At 44.9% G+C, this 22241-nt stretch overlaps 1 protein-coding gene across 4 annotated transcripts in view; it reads left to right on the top strand.

Moving 5' to 3' along the window:
• LOC138530300 (guanylate-binding protein 1-like) overlaps nucleotides 1-22241 on the top strand; it is a 478878-nt gene that overhangs the window by 435204 nt on the left and 21433 nt on the right. For all 4 annotated transcript variants that reach the window (XM_069640897.1, XM_069640896.1, XM_069640898.1 and 1 more), the window contains one exon: nucleotides 19433-19535. In XM_069640897.1, coding sequence (XP_069496998.1) covers nucleotides 19433-19535 — 103 coding nt within the window. The remainder of the gene's footprint in view (nucleotides 1-19432; nucleotides 19536-22241) is intronic.

Raw genomic sequence — 22241 nt, 5'->3', positions numbered from 1 at the left:
GATGTAAGCTTGTTCTTTTGTTAAAACCACAGCACGCCCTCAAACTCCCTTTCCACCCTTCCCGTTCCCAACTGTTGCCCAGCTCCATCCCTGGATCTCAGGCCTACCCGCATTTAGTACCTATTCAGCGGTGCTGATGCTAGGGACACAGCAGGGGGTTACCACACTACCGGAGCCCAACTATCCTATCTATAGGGGTATAAGAGTGAGTCCATCATGTCTCCTGTTATTATGCCACATTATGTTATGCTCATTCAATACTGCATGCTCAGCCCTTAGCCCATTACTTCCAAGTCTACCCTGCCCTATCTTATATTCAAGTCCCAATGTCACAGTTTATACAGCACCTCGGCTTCAGGATCACCCCTCACTTATCCATTCCGTCCTCTTTCTGGCTGTGCTCCCGACTGGCATTTTTGCCCATCCAACCACTCTGTCGCGTCTCCCGGGGTCTTAAAGAACAGGGCCTTGTTTTTATGAAACACTTTCAGTTTTGCCGTGTACATCAACATATATCTGTAACCTGCTTCACACAGTCTCTTCTTCACGGTCCCATAGTTCAATCGCCGTCCCTGCACCAGAATTGTGTAGTCTGGATACGCTGTGATGGACGCGGATGCTCTTTGTATTGTGCCTCCTTTTCGGAAGTGTTCCAGGATCTTCTCTCTGTCTCGGTAATTAAGTATCTTGGCAATTATTGGCCTCGGGGGCCCCAGGGGTGTGTCTCCTTGTGAGGGCTCTGTGTGCTCTCTCCACTGCAAACCCTTGGGTGAGCGCCCCTCCTCCTATTGCCTGAAGCAGCATGGTCTCAATGTAGTCCGTTGAGTTAGGGCCTTCCTTGCCCTCCGGAAGACCCACTATGCGTATATTGTTGCTCCGGGCGTGCCCTTCGGCTTCCTCTGCTTTGTTTTCCTGGTTGCTTACTTGCTGTTTCAGTATGTGAATCTCAAGGCATGGGATGCGCGAGTTGCCGTATTTGTGGCCACTTGTTGCTCCAGCTCGTCTGTGCGCTCCGCTATTGTTCATACGTCTTGTCTGAGTAGGTTGACCTCCTCCTGTACTGCGCCCACTTTAAGCTCCAGCGCAGCCTTGAGTTCGGCTGTGGCTGCCTCCAGTTTGGTTTCCCATGTCGCCATCAGGTCCGCGATCACATCCAGGATCTGCTGATCATTGCGCGTTGGGGTTGGGTCTATTTGTGGGTTCCTGTCTTTAATCCTGGCGCCCTCCATTGGCTGTGGGGTCTTCGTAAATTCCTCCAGTGTGGATTGCTTCCCTTTGGTCTTGGGAAGTTTAGATGCCACCCTGTTACCTCAGTTTGTTCCAGTTCTAGATGGCTGGGGTCCAATTTCTGTCAAGTGCACAATGGAGCTCCGCCGGTCTCATGAACTATAGATTCAGACCGGGAGGGTTAGGATGTGCTTCTCCGTGTTGTGGGCGCTCTGATGTTGTGATTAAGCCATGTCTCTCCCCTTCTTGACCCGTGGCACTTCTGGGCCCCTTTCCGGGGAGCAAGGGATCACTTGTTTCCTTTAGTCTACCTCAGGGGTAGCTCCGTAGTTTTGAGCGCAGGGCACTTGGGGGCTACTCAGGGTTTTGTTTGGTGCGAGCAGTCTTGCCCCTATTCTGCACTGCAGAGTTATATCACTAGCCCTTCATCCCCAGGTCTGCTGTCTTGTTCTCCTTCTCCACCCGGTGTTGTGTATATGTAAAGCGCCTGTGCTCTTCTGATTCCTCTCTAACTGTGGCTTCGTCAGTTTCCTTCGCCTTTGATGCTCAGGCTACTTCGCTTCACAATTGTCTCTGTTGCTTCCTGATAGAGACTTTGTATCCCCTGCCAGCGTTGAGTGGCTAAGGATTCTTCTGCATCCACCCATTAGGGGCGTGAATGCTGATATTAATTTTATTGTGAGCATCTCCAATGGCCCTCCTATCCCGACACTCTGATGTCTGTCCGAGCTTGTGATGTGCTTTGCACTTGATTCAGCCTTGGTTCTGCACCTTAATCGTGATAACAGCTCGACGGATAATTATATCACTTCGGGCTTGCAGTGACGGGTCTTTCTCGGTGCCCCATTATTCAGGGCACGGGTGCCGTGCTGTCACACCTGCTATTCTGGCAGCTATGGGCACTTTGTCCAGCTGTAACTGTTACACTGGCCTTCGTGTTGGGCCAAGCTACATCTGGTTTTTCCGAGGCTCGCCCGTCTCCAGCTCCATTAAAGCAGCAGCTCCTCTTCTCGGCGGCACAGAACACTGGTGCGCTCCAAGCCGCGCTCTGGGTTTCGTAACTGTATTGCCTCTGCTGGGCGCGCTTTGGCCGTTCCTACGCCCGTTTGATGTTTTGTTCCGTTATGGACCTCTGTGTTCTTGGTTCTCACATATGAACGGCCGCAGGTGTTTGGATTGCTTCTCCGCACTCGGGGCAGGGAGCTCCGTTCTATTTGCAATCGCGTCTCGTAGGTAGGGGACGCTGCTATTTTTGTAACATCCCACGCCAGCAATGTTTTTCCATTCCGGGTCCTTGAGATTGTGTCCCTTCCCATCAGTAGTTGTTTCATGGTAAGAGCCGACGGCTATTATCTCAGTCTCATAACCCTCCCGCTCCTTTTCTCCTTCGCCTCACGGCTTTGTTCTTTGTCTCGGAGCGGATGCCATTTTCCTCCATGCAATTCGGGATCACTCTGAGGCTCCTGTTAGCCGTGGTTGTGTCTCTGAGCCTCGGATCTTCACGAAGTTGCGATCATTATGTTCCCAGCATATTCTCACATCGGTAATGTCATTTTGCTTTGCAGATGTACCAGTATTGTTATGCTTGTGCAGCAGGATAATGCAGGATCCGCATGAGACACCCCGGGACACAACTTATCTCATGGCTTCCTAGCCAAGCCCTGCCTGAAAGTATAGTTAGCCCGTGGGACTTATGGACAGATTGCAGCAAAGCGGCTATGGATGTTGTGGCCAGAGTTGTAGATGAAGATTACTGTGGCATAGTTAAGGTTTAGCCATTCAACCATGGCATTGACATGTTTATAGCGCAGGAAGGGAATCTTATTGCCCAATTAGTGTGTTAAATACTTTTCAAGCCATGAATTGGCCATCTCAGAGGAGAGGAGGATTTGGGTCCCATCCTAAGGATGGAATGTCTGAACTTTTAACACTCTGCACCAGATATAGCTTTCTATTTTGGCAATATTGGTGTATTTCAGGCAGCAATTTTCATATGACAGCCAAAATCTTGTTTGTTCTATGGGACCTTTAAAAAAATAATATAACTCTCTAAATGTATAGTGCCAATGACAAACTGATTGGCTTTACCAATGTTTGTTTAGATTTGCATTTACTTTTTCAGGACATATTGGGCTACTGAGGCTGATATCTGCCACTTGGCACTGCTCTGAGCAGTTACCTTTTTAAAAACATGTTCCCATTGTGGTGGCTTAGCCTTTGAGCTAATAATTAACTCATTTGAAAGTGGAGGGTTCTGCTGAAGGATGAAGCACATGTTTGCTCTTTCCCTTTTTGGGATGGGACCGAAATAACTTTGAAATAGAATCTGCTTCTGGGCATAGCTGTCACAAAGCCAGGAGGGATCAACAAGAAGCAGACAATGAGGACCGAAAGAGAAAAGAGAAAAAGGTCTTATTTGGAGTAAATTACAAAGTTGTGTTTAGAATTATGTCAAGTAACTTAAAAACAAATCAATATTTCCAGGATGACTTCTCAGAATAAACCGTACTTGATTGCAGGTTTTTCCAAGTCAAACCACGTTCCTCTCTGGGGTTTTGCATGTCTCCTGCACTTCATTCTTGACTCTTATCTTTAGCAGTTCAGTTTATTGCTTTCCCTCTGTTAGGAAAGATTTTCTTTTTGCTGCTTTCCTCCCATAGACTTATGTGGGACACCCTTACTTTTTGCTTTGTTTTGACTTCTGACCCGACTTTTGGAGTTATGTAAAGCCTTCTGCTTTGATTTACTTCCTTTGCCCTTTTGCTCGTTCTTGTGATTATAGTCAGTAAGACATTCAGTACTCAGAGACTATGGACCTCATTACAAGTCCGGTGGTAACCCTGCTGGTGCCCCCAGCGGTTTGCCGCCGGACTTGCAATATTTAACAGCACCTGGCTTGCCGGTAACATCGGGGGATTACAACCCCAGCGTTCTTGGAAGTCAGGTGCTGGTAATTGTAAATCCCCATTCCCATTTGAGTTCCATAGCACTCAAATGGGAATGGGGACCACGGAAGCACCGGCACTGTTAACAACGGTGCCACTGCTTCCATGAAACTCTGCGGTAGGGTGCCGGTCCGCCCACCAGGTCTGACCCTGGCGGGTAGGACGGCACATGCCCTCAGAGTCTTACTGTGCTGGTCCGGTAACAGTGCTGTTAGGCTTACCGGCACTGCTGTTACCGGACCAGCATAGTTATAATGAGGCCCTATGATTTCCTTGGGGAATTTCCTGGATGTTTTAAACTTCACACAACACCCTAAAGTGAAGTGCGGTTAGGATAATTGGTATCCCTTCTTTTGTGGCGTTTTGGTTACATTTACAATGTGTCTAGGATGGGCTTGTGGCAGCGTATGTTTCTCTATTGTGTATTGAAATTTTCACTCGTGCACCTTTGCAATTACTGCAAATGGCTAGTAGGAGCGGCTAGCACTCTAAAAGGGCCATGCCACAAGGTTTCTGCCTGTCCTTTGGCCATATTGTTCTTTGGCCTTCTTCCGGCACTCTAAGGTTCAGAATTGCCATATATGGGTAGCCCTTTGCCGGTGAAAGCTGCTTCTTTCCCAGGAAAAGTGCTGGTCTCTTTGCAAGCCCGGATGTGGGGCTGGGATTGTCTGGTCCACATCAACATCCAGGTGCCTGAATGTCTGTTGCTGGGCAGCTGTTATAGCCAGTGCCATCAAGTCCAAATCTTGGAGAAAATGATGACTCCTGTAGCCATTCAGCAGATCTTCATAGGGGTCTTGGCTCCAACGATGAAGTGCAGCCACTGAAGACCTGAGGATAACCATTGCACCTCAACAGCACCAACTACAGTGCAGTCCCATTGAAGTTCTGCTCCTCTGCCTAATGTCAAGGAGACCCGCATTGGTGCTTCAACCCCAGGACCGGTGGGAACAACCAGTTTCCACCCCTGTTGGAAGATCTGCACCTTCTGAGCCTTTGAAAGTGTCCCTGGACCATCCGGTGGACTGACCAGCTCTTTCCTTGGCTACCTCACTGCAGCGTCTGAGTGTATTCTTGTAACTTGGAGGATCTTCAGATTACACTACAAGAGACCTGCTCCTGCATTTTTAGTCTTCTAGTCTAAATGGAAAATGTACTGGGCATTCTCCTTTGTTCGTCCATTGAAGATAGTCTGTTGCTCTCTGAGCGTGATGAATCCAGTTGCTATCTCTCTTTTTCGCTATTCTGGAGTCTCCTACTCCACAGAAGTCTTCCTCCTTTCTTTGTAAGGGTGTTCAGCTGGATAGTGCCTGGACCCGAGGATTGAGTATTGCGAACAACCAAAACTAAATCCTGTATAAGAAAGTGACCTCTGTACCCGTGACCACGGGTCCTCCATCGACTAAGCCAAGTACGAAAGAATGTGTCCTCATCGGAATCCAGAACCTTAGTATTGGCCTCTGTAGAAATATGAGTAAGGGGGATAAATTAACACATCTGTTTCTTTACACCCATGTAACTCTGGAGGAGAGGGAGGAAAGTCCTGTCCCTTTCTCTCTCTTTCCTAACGTATATACGTGGTGATGTTGTCAAGGATCCCCTTCTGGGACTACCTTAGTAAACTGGGATTGAGAGAGCTACTTACCTGAACTTTCCTTAACTTTTTGGAACCCATAGCATCGTCCAATCACGTAATAAGAGTACCTGAAAGTATATCTTTTTAGAAATGATGACCTTAGGGCACTAAGCCTCAAACCATCTCAGGGGTGGACTTATTCAGTAATAGGGAACTGTTTTACTATTGCTGTAAACTGTTTTTACTGTGATTTCTGCATCTGACTATTTACCTGTACTGCACTGGTTTTGAATCGCATGATTTTCTATCTTCTCACAAGAGTGAATGTATATGTATTTTACAATAAGTGTGTGAAAATACTTTCATAGGGGTTTCATTCCTTAGTATGTACTTAAATGGCCTCCTAAATCATTGTATGGTATTGTGCCTACCTGTCTAACTGGAATTATTGTGTTGCTCTGTGTGGACTCATTGTAGCTCTAGACCACTCTCATACCCCTCCTGAGTCTAGGCCTTGCTGCTCTGCTACCTACCTTGACTGGGTTTGGCTAGACTTTGGTGCCTTTCTAATTCACTAAACTAGGTTGGACACACCAGGGTTAAATGTGGAAATCTATCATACAACTCTAATTTGTCTGGAGAAACCATCTTGGTCCCACAGGCTCATGCATACATATAAATTAAAACCTTCTAGAGCGACAGGCCCTGATGGGCTGGCTAACATAGTGTTCATAAAGGACCCTAAGTATTGGGCTCAGATTATTCATACAATCTTTAGATCCATTTTTCTATCTGGGGAGATTCTCATTAGCTGGTCCAGGTCGATCCTGATTCCTATTTTTAAAAAGGGTAATTGTGAGGAACCTGGAAATTGTCAGCTTTTGGCAATGAATGATACCGTGGCTAGGATATTTTGTGTCTTTCTATTAGAGAAAGTTAATCCCTAGATTGGGGAGATGGAAATACTTGGTATACAACAGATGGGTTTTAGGAAGGGCTTAGGCACTTTGTTTAACCTCTGGACTACCATTTATTTGATTCGTAACTCCCTTCTCTCCAAGGATACACGATGTACATCTGTTACGTTGATTACAGCAGTTCTTTTGACACTGTCAATACAGATATTTTATGGACTAAACTGACAAGATTGGGATTGCATTAAATGATAATTTATTTTATTAAATCTCTATATACTAATACCACAGTACAGATAAGGATAAATCAAGACTGTGCACTGAGCCCTGGATTGAGTACAAATCGCAGATTAAAACAGGAGTGCACCATGACCCCAGTCCTGTTTAATTTATATTTGGCTAATATGGGGGAAGCTCTGGCCAAATGCAATAATTGTCCTCCTAGCATAGGAACCCATCCTTTGGCGGGGCTCGCCTACGCTGATGACATTGTGCTGTTTGACCACACCAAGGTTGATCTTCAGCGCAGACTTATAACTTTCAGCCAAAATGCAGAGGAAAATGGGCTAGTGATTAATCATGCCAAAACTAAAATTATGACTATTAACACGAGCAGAAAGAAAAGCCTTGGTTTGAAATAGAAACAGAATGAGGATCCCATTGATACTGTTGTGAGTTATACATTTTTGGGTGTCCCAATTACAAATGCTTTAAGCACTGATTTATTAGCGGCAACAGCGATGGGAAAGATTTAGAAAAAAATGTTCTACATTAAAAAGGGTTATTTCCCATCGGGGTGAACATTCTATAGAAGGACTCATAACAGTATATAATCTAGTGTTGTACCGAGTGCGCTTTACGGCTCGACATTTTTACTAATAAACAGACCATATAGTTTGTGAAGCTAGTAGGTAAAATCTGGTCGACCAGCTCTGGGTTTATCCCTGGCCATGCCTATTGAGGTGATTCAGTGTGAACTGGGATTGTCCTCTATGACGGTACAAAGAAAAATTGCGGCTGGTATTCTTATGCTGAAAATGTTATCTACACAGGAGAAAGAGCCTTCCACATGCTTGATTTTTAGTGAACTAATGATGAAGCCTATTCCTCCTAAAGCTATACATTTATGGATAAAAGAAGTGAGAAAGTTCTTTGAAGATATCGACTTTGAGATGAGTGAACCTAGAAATGTAGGGATTGATATCAGGGAATTAAAAGATAAGACCCTGGTATGTGACATGGATAATAATAACATTTTGCTGTTGGGCCTAAAGATTACCATGAGCAGTTATGTTCGACGAGGCTTCAGAATGAATGCACCTTGTATTAATTTAATTAAAAATAATAATGTTACCACCAGAAGATTCATATTACAACTCAACCTTGAACAACTCCCTACTATGGCTCGTTAAGGTTCATGGGGATAACTTCCTCTATGTCAAAGATTATGCAGGATCTATAAGAGGGAGGTTGAGACCTCTCGTCATTTGTTAACAGCATCTCTGATCCTGGAGGAAGTATACATGAAATGTTATGCAGATTATCTGAATATTGATAGTCTGGAGTTTGACCAGACATGGTTTTATATATACTCGGGAGAATGTGGTTTTGTGTTTTAGAGTTTATTATGTGTATCAATATTTGATGCGGGTTATACAAAGACTTGCGATGTTATTTGAAGAAGGAAGAATGATGAAATTATGTTTGAAATAATGAAATTAAATTTTATGGTATAATTCCCATTTTAGATGAGGAATGAGTTTAATCTATTTTAGTATGTTAATATTATATTTATGGAACTGTGTAATCTATTGTAATGAGTTTTATTGTATTCTTTGTGGTGTCAAAAGGTTTTATTTAACCATGATAACACTTTAATGAAAAATAAAATTACAAATAAATCTGTATGCCCAGCCTCCAGCACTAGTTTAGTGAATAAGGTGTCTGACTCTGTGCTTCAGTGTCAGGGTTGTCCCACACATGCACCTGAGGGCTTACTTAGGGCAGGTGTAGATCGCATCCGCTTTTCGCTAGCAGAACAGACTTTTCACCAGCCTCGTCTTCATTCTACTTGGGTGCCCATTTCCTGCTTGTATTTTTACTATTACAGTATTTATTGAGCATGGACCTAGCTTGGGGAAGCAATGGAGCACTTAACATCCATAGCGGAAAGAACATGGATGAGAAGCAGAGAAACCAGGGAGTGAGGTATAACAACAGGAGAGGGTGGACAATTTGTCAGCAAGGCATTTACAAGCAACCAGGGGAGGGGACAGTGGGGATCAGATCACCCAGCCTCGGGTAGGGTGGGAGTAGAGGGTGTGTGGACCTAGGTGTTAGGGAGGTGCCATTACTTGAAGAGGAGGGCCTTGAGCACCTTCCTGGACTGTAGAAGCTAGGTGGGGAGACTGATTCTGATTGTAAAGAGGTTCCAGAGTCTTGGGGTGTAGAGAGAGAAGGCCTGTCTTCTGGTTCTTTACTTCCTGCACCAACAGAGTTCAAGTCTGCAGATGTCCTTACTTCTGGTGGATCATAGGCCTTTTGGAGATGCTGCGGTTCTTGGTAAGGTAGTTTGGGGACTGCAGGGTGACAGCTTTGTAGATAATGCAGCAGGTTTGGAAGATGATACGGGCTGCAGCTGGAGCCTGTGCATTCCGATGAGGGACAGGGCAATGTAGTTGAATTTGAAGAGTCCTTTGAGTGGTGCTGGAGCAGGCAGGACACATCGGATGGGTGCCACAGTAATCACCACCAGAAGGCTTTCCAAATGGACATTGCTACCATCCAGGTGGGAAACGACTAAGGCTTGGACAGAGATCTGAAGTTGTTTTCTGGGATGAATGGCTTCATTTTCCGCAGATGTGGAAATTGGTAGCAAGACATTTCCTTGCAACATGCTGTTTGAAGGAGAGGTGTCTTTCGATGCCAAGCGCAAGGGTGCATAGCAGAGAGCCAGGTCTGGATGTCTGGGTGGTCGGTATTGTTGGTCATCGGTAGAAATTCAGTTTTGGAGGGGTTGAGCTGGACATTCACGACTTGATCAACCAAAGGCAGGCATTTAGCATGTGGATGTCATCAATAGAGGATAGTTGGAGGTAGATCTGCGTGTCGTCTGCGTATTGGTGGATGTGGATATTGTGTGGAGCAAGGAGGGTTCTAAGCCATTCCATGTAAGGATTAAAGATCACAGAGAAGGCCATGGATCCTTGTAGGATTCCACAAGTGATAGGTAGAGTTAGTGATCTAGAGAAATCCATTTGCACAAACTGGTGGCGATTAGCAAGGTACGATTTAAACCAGATGAGGATCTGATCCCCCATGCAGCGATGTAAATTGTTTTGGGGACCTACTGCTGTTTACCAAACATCCATCCTAGTCTACCTCTGCAACAGTCTCACAGCAAAGGGGCTCTGCTGTTTACTTCCTCTCTCTTCCTGACTTCACTCTGTCTTTTGTGGCCTTGTGGACCCGTAGCCACATGCTGGTATTTCCATCCCTCCCAAGCTCGTCCTTGCAAGACTTCTTTGTCTTCCTCCTTAATGTGACCTCCAACTTCCTTTTTGATGTTCCTCCCAACCTCTCTTTACACTTTCTCCTACTTCCTTCTTAGCCCCTTCCCTGACCTTATCTCTGGTGTTCCTTTCAACTTTCTCCTTAACACTCTCTCCTCCATATACCTTTACAACTTCTATAATATCAATGAAGAACTTTTATTCAGGTGATCCCCATAACCTAATGCTGCAACAACAGTGACTCCCTGCCCAAAAGTTGTCTTAATCTTCTCCATCCCCATTTTTAAACCGAAACTGGATAAATGGATCGCTCTGCTTGTATGACATATTTGGGGAAGAGAGACTCCTAGTGCAAATGGCACAGGGTATCCCTTCTCTCATACTAGTCATTGTGTGCCATCTAACCCTGGGAGTTTCCCTTCCACCCAAAGAAAAGTGTTACAACAGCTTGTTTAGTTCTTTAAAGAAGGCCATAGACGTGCAAGTGGGATGGTCTGAAAAAATAAACATTTGTCAGCTTGGCAAGGCCATCATAAGCATTCCTAGGTAGTGACAATTGAACCCCTGACCCCAATTGGTGATCCCCCTCATTTGGGGGCCTGCCCCACCTGGAAAAGAACACTTTCCAGGAGTCTTAAAAGTGCTCCTTTGACCAACAGTCAATCACATGTTTATAGTTCCGTTGTTTGCTAAGCATGTTCTTTCTTCTGGCATGAACCAGACACCACGGGAGTTGATGGGCAATGAACATCGTTGGCGTGGAGGCCATCTAAGTTAAAAGAAAGCTTCCCACATGCTGGAAACTATATTGTTTTCATACAAACAAAAAAAGACATTTATAAAGTGAAACCTGCTTCTTAACCTTAAAACCACTTTTCTTAAAATTGTGGTTTTGTTTGTCTACCTCTCCAGATACCCTGCATTTTGTGTGCCCCTTCCTTTGTGTTTTATCATAGGATATACCTCTAAAGATGTCATTTGCTTGTCAAACACTTCATTCAGAAGAAAAGATTTCTATTGTGCTGACTGTAATTAGAAAACTGAGCTGTGGGATTTGCACTACGGGCGGCAGAAATTCCCCCACACTTGCCCTGAATATGAGCAAGTGGCCAGACACATGTGACAGCATGTATTTGTTTTAACATCTGTTTATTAAGTTTCACCAACAGAACAGAAACTGTTCCCCAAGGTTATTGCAGCAGAGAACCCCAATATTTCATAAATTATATAACAGAGGGGTGCACACCAACAGCTTTGTTCCGTCTTAATAGCGTGGTGTCTCCCTTCACCTGCGATGGCCCTGACAAACAAAAAGCGGATACACATGTAATACAGTGTTATAACCGACTGCTTCCAGGTCATCTTGGAGGTAGGTAATCTGGGGAGGTTTGCAAGTCCGCCAGGAGAATGCCCCACTGTAATTCCAGATCATTGGAGTCCTCGTCTGTCCTTTGCTCGTGTAGTGTAGTTGTTTCTGCAGCCGCCCATCGAAGGATGTCTTTGGCCCATTAGGAGGCCCTTGGGGCTCTTCCAAGCGATAGCCATGCGCTGCCATTGCCAGAATGAGCAGGAAGGACGCTATCTTATTGGAGTACTTGCTCTTTTTATCTCCTGGTAATGGTCCCAACAGAGAGATCCGGGGTGTACATTCTAGCTGTCTACCCAGTAGGACATTGACACTATGGATTATGCACTACCAGAAACGCGCTATTATGGGGCATTATTCCCACACCATGTGCCAGAAACCCGCCGAACCCCCCTTGCATCTCGGGCACTCGTGTGTGATCTTTGAGTTTATTATGTGTAATTTCTGGGGAGTGATGCATACATGATGCACAATGTGCCTTTATGGCAACAAGACGGAGATGATGATCTTTGGCACCCATCAGGCCCGTGCCAAACTAGGGACGACTACGAGGCCTTCCAAATTCAGGACACTCGGATACAGGTCTCGGGAATGATGAAAACTCTCGGGTTTGTCCTGGAAGCCTCACTGGGTGCTGACACGCAGGTTCAACATCGTCATAAGAGCAACCTATACCATCTACGCCTACTTAGAGCCATCCAACCCTTCCTGAGTGAGGGTAACTGTGCTACGATTGTGAGGGCCACCATTCTGTCCCGCTTAGATTATGGAAACGCACTCATGCTTGGGGCTAGTAAAAGCTGCGTGGCGAAAAGCTCCTCACCTTTTTTGGTAGTTTATCTTAGATAGTTTGGATTGTCTGTATCTTTTCTTTTATTATTCTTTCATGTTGTAATCACATTTCATGTTTTATGCTCCCCGATGCCCACTGGCTTTCAGTGCTTTATAAGCGCATAAATAAAAATAAATTAAATAAATGTTACTGTATAAGCTAAAAGCGTGCATTGCGTGACACCTTGCTGATTCCCGGACAAACCTTGGACCATGCTATCCCTGACTCCGGTTCTGTTCCCATTTCTCCTTTACTTTAAAGTGGCGGTGACGTCCTGCTATCCTGCAGTGCCATATACAGCCTCGAAATTGCACGGTGTTGTGTGCCTATGGTCAGCTGCGCTTGAAGGACTAGGATGGTGGGGGGCTGCTCTGGTATTGAGGCCCATTTGTTTGCTAATGTTTTGGTTAGTTGTGCAAAATTTAAAAACTATCCCCATGGCATCTCGAACTTTGCCACCCATTCCTCAAAGGGTATTAAGGTTCCCTCCTCAACCAGATCCCTCATCATGTGTAGGCCTACTCACGTGCATCTATCTGTTCCTATGTCCATAAGAATTTTCGCTGTCCTGCAGTCTGCACTTGGGGGCACCAACAGACAATACCCCTCCCCTATATTCAACCTACTGCGTGTCTGCTTCCACATCTTTTGGACCACGCTCGTGAAGCTTGTTATCGGGGACCCCTGCTTGGCTCCCAAAAGGAACTCTGTGCCAGCATAATGCTTTGGGACCTTACCTAGTAGTGGCCTATCCGCTTCCTCATCTCCTGAGACGCCCAATAATACAGTTCAAAGTCTGGGAGAGTGAGTCCGCCCTCCTCGTGTCTCCTGCGCAGCGTTGCAAGTGCCACTCTCGGACGCCCTCCCGCCCATAAAAGTTCCAACAGATAGCCGTTCAATGTCCTGAAAAAGGGGGCCCATATCAGATACAGGATGTTAGCAAATAAATATAAAAATCTGGGTAAAATAACCATTTTACAGATCGCTATCATCCCTATAAGGGAAAGGGGGAGCCTCTTCCAAAACTGTATCCTATCCCTATGGTTTGAGAGAGCCTGCCTACATTCTGTTGAAACGTGTCCGCTGCATCATGATGCACCTGGATCCCTAGTTATCGGAAGGAGTCAGTTTCCTACTGTATGTCATGATCCCTACCCCTAACCCTCATAGGCAAGTCAGCCTCCCAACTGTAGTCAGGTTACGGCCTTCCACTGTGGCCTCAAAGGCCTTGACATCTCGGCAAAGACTCTCTTGGAGTCTGTAGTGGCGCCTTTGGCACCAGGCTCATACTTAATGTGAAGATAACATTAGGGTTTGGACTTCTTAATAGACTTTTATTCAACATGGAGGCACCCACATAGCTTAGTTCCAAGAACTGTGCTATGCGGTCTAGTGTTTTGGGTGTGGTCGGGCATTGAGATACCTGGGGCTATATAAGCCACGCCCAAGCAGAGGAACACGCTTTGCGTTATTCTGCGGTTTGCAGCGTGACGCTCACCGTGTCCAGCTCAGTCTCCAGAGTTCCTTGTTGCCTGCCTTATCCTGAAACCGCGCACCTGAAAGAAGAAGAACATCTTAATATAGCACTTACCTGTGAGTAGCATCCTGTCTTCGATCCATCGCAAGCTGCAGTTCCACCCACTTGAGTATACTCGCAGAGAACACCAGCATCTTCGCGCCGCATCCTTCTACGGAACTCCACAACCTGGAAAGAAGTGAGCGAGATAGTATTAGTGAGCGCTTACTCACTCCTACTCAAGAACAACAAAAACCACTAGACTCTTACCTGGTTCAGTCATCCCTAGGTCAGCATCCATTCCGGAACATCACAGCGGCCTACAAGAAAAGGGAAAGACACAGGTTAGCAAAATAAAAGACAAGATAGCGCTGCGCACTGCGCATTTACTTACGGAATAGCGACATGCACCGCGCATTCACTTACCGACTCGTGCTCATCTCCAATCAGCACGGCAACGCCTAAATCTCTTTCCACACCTATAGGAAAGATGCAGAGACATTGGTAACAAACAAAGGGGGACAAGAAAGAAAGAAAGAGCAGAATATCAAGACTGTAAGGCAGCAAAACCTACCTTTTCAGAGTCAGAGTCACAGCAGGTCTGGACTAGAACAGGGCCCGCACCAGTGAAGCAACTAGGTTGCAGCATGCCCGCACCAGCTACGCGCCCCTGCACCGAGAAGCAGGCCGGAGAGCGCACCGTACAAAGAATTAAGGCCCAATCCTCATCTGAAACATTACCAAGGGACCAAAGGAGAGGGTTCGAGAGTGCAAGTTTTCCAGCCAGGGCTGAGTAGCGTCCCCGTGGAAACCAGGTGAGCGTAACACTGTATGCCTATATCAGGCAAGTCCCTGCTCTACCTCCCCTTGAGAGCTTGCGTGTTGACGCGATAACCTGATTGTGCGCCTATATCGGCGATCATATCTAGCATGTAAGGGGCGTTATCCCAGCTAAAATCTAAATCTAAAATAGATCAATTTTCCAATAAAATTTGCAAATCTGTAGCTGCCTACCTCAAAACCAAAAAAGAAAGAAGTAGAATTACAGTAAGGACTCGAATGGTAATAGAACCAGATATTGTTAATGTATTCGGTAAATTCTATCATCAATTATATTCCTCTGACTCTACACCCAATAATCCAAACATTGCTGACTTCCTACAAAATATTACACATTCAAGTTATCACACTGTGGATGTTGACTCACTTAATTCATCAATACCACAAAATGAAATTATTAAGGCTATACATGGGCTTAAAAAAGGCAAGCCGCCGGGACCCAATGGATTTTCCATTGACTTCTATGCCCATTTTAAATCATTTCTTACCCCTAAATTACATGAACTTTTTTCTCACTTTATCTCAAACTCAAAATCTGAAGGTACCTTTGCTGAAGCTATCCTTCTGGTATTCCCTGAACCTAATAAATATCCTGAACTACCACAAAGCTATAGACCAATTTCTCTAATCAATACAGATTGCAAAGTTTTCACCAAAATCTTAACAAATAGACGTCTCCCTTTTTTGCCTGAATTAAACAAGACCAGGTTGGGTATGTCAAAAGAAGACTCTCGACATCCAATATCAGAATTATTTTGGATGCTTTGAATTTCACAGCCCTCTCAAGTGACCCCTTTGCAGCTGACACCTTAGATGCTGAAAAAACATTAGAGTTGAATGGGACTACTTGTTTTATGCGTTGCGATGGCATGATCATCATGAAATTTATCCATGATTAGAGTTCTTTATTCTAATCCCAAAACCACTATATTTATGAATGGTCAGATGTCACCCTTTTTTCCTCTTAAGTAGAGCTACACGACAAGGATGCCCTCTTTCTCCTCTGTTATTTATCTTAGCCCATGAACCATTTCTAGAAACTATTAGATTACATCCTGATATCCAGGGAATAACGTTTGGTGATGTGCGTGCTAAATTAGCAGTTTATGCTGATGATATTCTTCTATTCCTTAAGAATCCTGAAAAAAGTTTAGACAATATGCTTGATACTGTTTCACGTTTTTCATTAGCTTCAGGATATAAATTAAACATGAACAAAATGGAAATTCTTTCTCTGAATATTCATTGTGCTAAACATCTGGTCCAACCCTATGGCATGAGGTGGTGTCCTAAGAAAATTAAATATCTAGGCATGCAAAGGTTTTCTTCAGCCAAAGATATAATTAAAGAAAACACTAATATCGTATTAACCAAAAAGAAAAGTATTTTAGATTCCTGATCCCCCGCTGTATATATCCTGGTGGGGTCGCCTCCAATCGATTAAAATGTTGATTTTCCTTATTATTTTGGACATTTTATTTATGCCTCCTGTACCGATTCCCAGTACAATTTTTAAAGATGCCTCGCCAAATTTTTGTAGGACAGGAAAAAACAGGCTCTCATTTAATAGACTAAAACGGAAAGTTATCTGTGGGGGCGGAGGGGCAAGTTTTGGGGGGTGTGGGATTCCCTGACTTTATTAAATATCATTCTGCCTTTATACTTAAGCAAGCACAGTACTGGTTTTGTCAAGTTGAACACTTTTTCACCCCTACATGGGTTAGTGTGGAAAGTATTATGGTTTGGCCGTTTTCTCTAAATGATTTATTAAGTGTAATAATGTTCATTTTACAGCTAAAAGGATTATAACGTATTTCATCTCTACAAACCCCTCTAAGTTTATATCACATTTCATTTGGTTTAATTATCTTATTCAGATTAATGGTAGAGTCTTTTTTGGAAAAGTTGGATACTAAAAGGAATTAATCAAGGTATACTGCTAACTTTCAATGAATTCAGGGCGAAACGCCAAAGTTTTTTTTTCATAAATACTCACTACTAATTCATGCTTATAGACAATTTGCAGCTTCTGATGGAATCATCTGTGCAAACTAGTGTTGTTACACAAAATTATATGTACAATCGCCAGTTTTCAGCTTTCCTTTTCTATAACGAGCTTACTGATGATTTGGTTGAGAATCCCTATTCGAAATCACAGCAAGAATGGCAACAAGATTGTTCAGTCACTTTAGAAAATAATGGTTGGCCGTCTTTTTCGAGAAAACAACCTCAACCATAACTGTTTCGCCTAATCTAACCCAAACAATGTTGCTATGCTTTTTAAGTGTAAGATATCTTTAGATAACAAATGTTGGAATTGTCATGATGGTGAAGGATCATTCAAACATGTTTTTGGAATATAAATATATTGAACGTTTTTGGGATAATGTATGGCGCTTTATAAAATGTATTTTTAAGTTAGATGAACCCTTTCCTTCTAAGATTTTATTTTTGGGCAGTGCTCCTTTTCAACATCATTTAGACTCCCACACATCTTATTTATTTGATATTTTTATTCTAATTGCTGTCCAGGTTATCACAACTAATTGGAAGAAATTTTACCTGATTAATAACCAAAATATGGTGGAACGCCATATGTAACATACATAGAATGGAAGGTTGCATTGCTTCAACCCTGATACTGTATCAGAAGTATAACTTGAAATGGAGAATGTTTTTGATTTCCTTACCTCAATTGATTATTCTATTTAAAATAATATCATTATTTTCATTTAATGATTGTCCTTTCCCTTTTCCCCTTATCTCCCCACTTCCTCACGGTCTTGTCTGTAATGTATGTTATACGTTTCCCCTCCCCGTTATTTTGAAAGTTTTTGGTCTTTCTAACTCATACATATTCTTTCTCCAATGCTTCAAGTTTTGTTTAACATTTGAAGATCCCTAAAATAGTCCATTATACACGATGTTCCAAGTTTTTATAGTTTTCTATACTATGTTGTACAAGCATTGTTATGAGCCTTCAATAAAATAGATTAACAAAAAAAAAAAGAGGCGGGTATTCCCCACGTAGAGTGAGATGACATGAGTTTGGCCGTCCACCATTATTCCAGCGTCTCGGAATTGATCTCTAAAGATGTTCGTCAATGGTTTTAATGATAGTGCGAAGAGGATTGGGGACAGAGAACAGTCCTGCCGGGTGCCTGTGCCCAACTTCCACCTTAGGGAGACATCCCTTCCCATTTGTACCCTCAGAAGGGGCTCTTGATACATTAGGCAAATCCATTTCCTCATGTTTGGACCTATCCCGAACTCTAGCAAACCTTGTGTGAGCCAGCTATATTCTACCACGTGAAGGCTTTGACAGCGTCTAAGGAGACAACTGCTAGTTCCTCCTACGCATTCGAGATTGACACTCTTATTTCCCGCTGCGTTACCGGACCTTTTATTTCCTATGCTGCTGCAGTTGGCAGCTTTTGCAGACCCGCTTGCGCCAATATATCCGTTATGTCTTCTATATCTGATGAGCCCTCGCTAGTGCATAGCACTTTATAATAATCATGGAAGGCCCTGTTGATCCACCCCCCCCACCCTCCCAACACCCGGGGTCCTGATCACCTCCCCTCCGTCTGTGACCATTTGTGTGATGATCTCCTGCGGCTACTCCTTTCTGAGGAGCCAGGCCAGTAATCGGGCTGCCTTGTCTCCGTCCCCTTCGTTTTTCTTAGTGTATTGGGTGTAATCATGCTTCCCCCAGTCGCTCCTGAGCTTGAGCCCTGACTAACTGTTCCCGTAATAACTTCGCCCCACAGGCAACTCTTTCAACTATTTCCCTTTCCAATTTCGTTATGCAGCCTTCTGAAAAGCGAGATTGTAGCTCAGACCGTATACCACAAGAAGTAGAAAGGCTATGTCCCCTAATCGTGACTTTGAATGCGTTGCATACTATCCTGTGGTGGTTTGGTAGACATTGAAGAACTGCACCATGTTCATGTGCCATGAAGATAACCCCAGGGTCACTACATCCGTGCAGTAAAAGGATACAAAACACGGGATGATGAATAACTTCTGCACACTTTCATGCACAAATGCGGTGATGCCCCATGCCTGAAGATAGATGAAAATGCAAAAACACAAGTGTATTGGCTGTTTACAGCCCTTCTTTAAGCACATTTGAAGAGGGAAAACATTTCTGAAATGGGAAACTACTCTAGTCATGACTGTAAAGGGAAAACCAAATCAGCTGGAATCTGTAAATGAAAAATCTATGCTAACCCATTGTGCAAAGAGAACCCCAACAGCCACAGATCATGCAAGCGGAAACTCCACACTAGCCAAGTCAAAGGGCATCTCGTGCTTAGCCACATCCACGTAAATAAACCCCTTACCAAATAATTATCTGTTAGAAAGTCTTATTGGACCTAGTCTATACAGGGAAGACCAGTTCTACCAAAGTCGATTAGGGAATCCCAGTCATAGGTTATGCTACACAAGAAAGCACAACCATCTAGCATTCCATGAAGGGTGATGTCCCCGTTGCAGTATATGGGTAAACAAAACTGAGACCACTCCAGAACACCATAGGGGAGAATAAGGTGTTGGACGATGCCAGTCATTGTAAAGGTTGGTGCCTGTGAACAGTGTAATGAGCCCCTTAGAGGCCTGTTTTGCCCCTGATGTCTCTCTTTCCATCATCTGCTTCTCTTTTGACCTTGCTTAGTTATTCCCCTTTCAATTATTTTGCAGGCTGATGAGGAACTCAGGGGTTTCTTGATGAAACAGGAGACAATAGCCTCTACAATACTGCAAACGGACCAGGCCCTGACAGCAGGCCAGAAGGCTATTGAAGGTGAGATATCATTGAGGTGGGCAAAAGTGTATGTACAGCACCACGACAAAGCATGTAACCCTGCTGTCTGCACAAGCCCTTTGTGCCTCTACTCTGCTTGTTACAAACCTTAACACATTTTCTGAATGATGTAGGCCCTCAGCTGTATTGCTGAGTACATCCCCACTTAAAGAGCTAGCTATTCATTGTGTCGAGTAAACACTCTCATCAGACCATGAACTTCAGTAAACCTTTCCCAAACTGAAAACGTCACATGTACCCAAGAGCACACATGTCAGTTAGGATCCAGAGTGTCACTTTATGACTGGGAGATCTGTGGCATCTTCAATAGCTTCCTGATACATTAGCAAACTGATCTCACCACAAACAGTATGGTTTATTATGATGTGAAGCTGCCTGCCTATTTCATCTTGATTTTTAAACTTGGCAGAAGATAACCCAACGCGTCCACCCACTCTGCCGAGACATCAACTAATGCTCTAGTCTTCAAGCTGGAATACAGAATCCGCCTCAGCCAAGGGTTACCAATTTTGCCACCAATACCCCTTTCCACTTTCCCAGGTCCACCACCCCATATTGATGCAAGGCAGTTGTACTTGCAGTAAATGAAAATCTGCTCCCCGTCGTCCCTTCTCCCCTAGGGGGACCCCTTTCCCTTGAGGCCAGGGTGGTCAGGCCGCTACCGGAAAGGCCCCCTTGGGGTGGTACACAGCAGGGGGATCTCATGGGGTGGAACAGCATAGAGTGGGCCCCCTTGGGGTGGTACACAGCAGGGGGATCTCATGGGGTGGAACAGCATAGAGTGGGATGCTTACCCGCAGGCAGAGGCATCCCTGACAGAGGTCTGCTTTGGACGGACCGGCGAAGGAGAGGAGGCGACGGGCACCAGCAGATGCAAGAAGCTGGTATGCGCGGTCAGCTGGAGATGTGCAGTGCGGGGAACAAGGGAAAACTGCAGAGCTGCCACAGACCCTGCTGAAGTCGGAAAAAACCTGAACAGGAAGGTAAAGAAGCCCACAAGCAACTGCAGGATGCCGGTAAACACCCTTCAGAGCTCTGAGCATCTAGGATGGTTGGTGGGACTCCCGAAGGGGGTGACAATTGAATAAAACGGGTCTGGCACCCGCACCCAATAACGATCAGCCTCCTGTGCCATCCTCTTCGTGGCAGTACCTAGCAGGGTTGTGAACCAGATCTGACAAAGCCCTGAGAAGAGGAAATACGGGCTCAAACCCGCACCCAAAGAAGAGGGATCTTTCCAAGTCATCCTCTTTGTCACAGTACCTGGCAGGGTAGTGAACCAGGTCTGCCCAAAGCAGAGAGAGAGGGAAACACTGGTCTGGGATCCGCACCCACAGAACTGAGAAAACAAGTGGGGTTTCAAACCCAAAGGAGAAGCCAGGGGAAGGTAGTCATTTGCCCTGGTTATTTTGAACAGTAAACGTGGAACTACCTGGAGAAGGGAGTCATTACCAGGTAGTCTTAGAAAGGCCAGGGTAAGGGAGACATTCCCCTGGTGTTTTGTGAACTGCCAAACAAGCCTGTGAAAGGCTTGGGGATGGGAGTCATTCCACTTGGTGTTGTGTGAACTGTAAAATAAGCCTGAGAAAAGCCTGTTGAAGGGAGACATTCCCCCTGGTGTTGTGTGGACTGTGTGAAGCCAAGAGAAAGACCAAGGGGAATGGAACCACTTTCCTTGGTTACATGGTCGAAACTCAAAAAGGGATATCGACAGGGCGTGCCAGTAACAATATCCCCACTGTACCCATGGTCTTTCACACGTTGAGGTCCCTCAGATTGTTTTTTTCCGTCATCATTGTCAGACACTGAAAGCGGAGTTCCTTTCTGGCTAACACCATTTATTATCAAAAATTTGAGCTACTTACTCTTTATGTCCTGTATTAGTCATTCCCTTACAACAACTTCGGCAACGGCTTTGAGGACGACCTTTGTTGGCAGCAGAACTTACCTCGACAAACTTCCAACCGGCCTCGGAAGACTGCTCCGGGCCTTGGCTTTCACAGTAGGGAGAGTGGGGGTGGTACATATCTTAGCTGAACTAAAAGAATGCATATTTCCCCGTCTTCTCACTTTATTCGCCAAGCTGCTCTTCCAATTAAAAATGGAAAATACACCTTTTAAATGTTCTCTTTCATGTAATAAAAAATTCCCTGGAAAGACTTGCACAGAGTGTGCAACCTCTGTCTTCCAAGAGATCACAACGAGGGCCACTGCAAAGCTTGCAAGCTCTTCAAGCCCAAAACCTTGAAAGACTGCAAAACAAAGCACTGGGCCCACCACGCCATGCAGGCCGGGGCTGCCATAGACGTGGAGGGTGCTTCTAGTGACACCAGCATCAGCGTCTTCAGTGACAACAACGGCGAAAGGGATCCTTTGGATTCCCACGTGCAAGCCCCCGACCCCACCAGAAAGGCCGGCGGCTATGTTACGGGGACGACACCCAGCGGCTCCAGCACAGACAAGGGTTCCCACGCTAAGCACACAACCCAAGGCCATAAATCGCCATCAATGCCGACTACAAGGCCATACACAGCGTCGAGGGGAAGGTCCACCAGTTCCCTGGCCTCTGGGCAATCGCATTCGCCTCACGAGAGGCCCCCGAAGTCGAAAGAAAGATCTGATTCGGACGTGTGCCCAAAACTACCACCGAAAACCGAACATCGAAAGACGCGGCACTGGCCCGAT

This window comes from Ambystoma mexicanum, chromosome 1q (genome assembly GCF_040938575.1).
Source record: "Ambystoma mexicanum isolate Mex_15411 chromosome 1q, UKY_AmexF1_1, whole genome shotgun sequence".
Taxonomy (NCBI): Eukaryota; Metazoa; Chordata; class Amphibia; order Caudata; family Ambystomatidae; genus Ambystoma; species Ambystoma mexicanum.
This window is presented reverse-complemented; position numbering and strand designations above follow the sequence as displayed.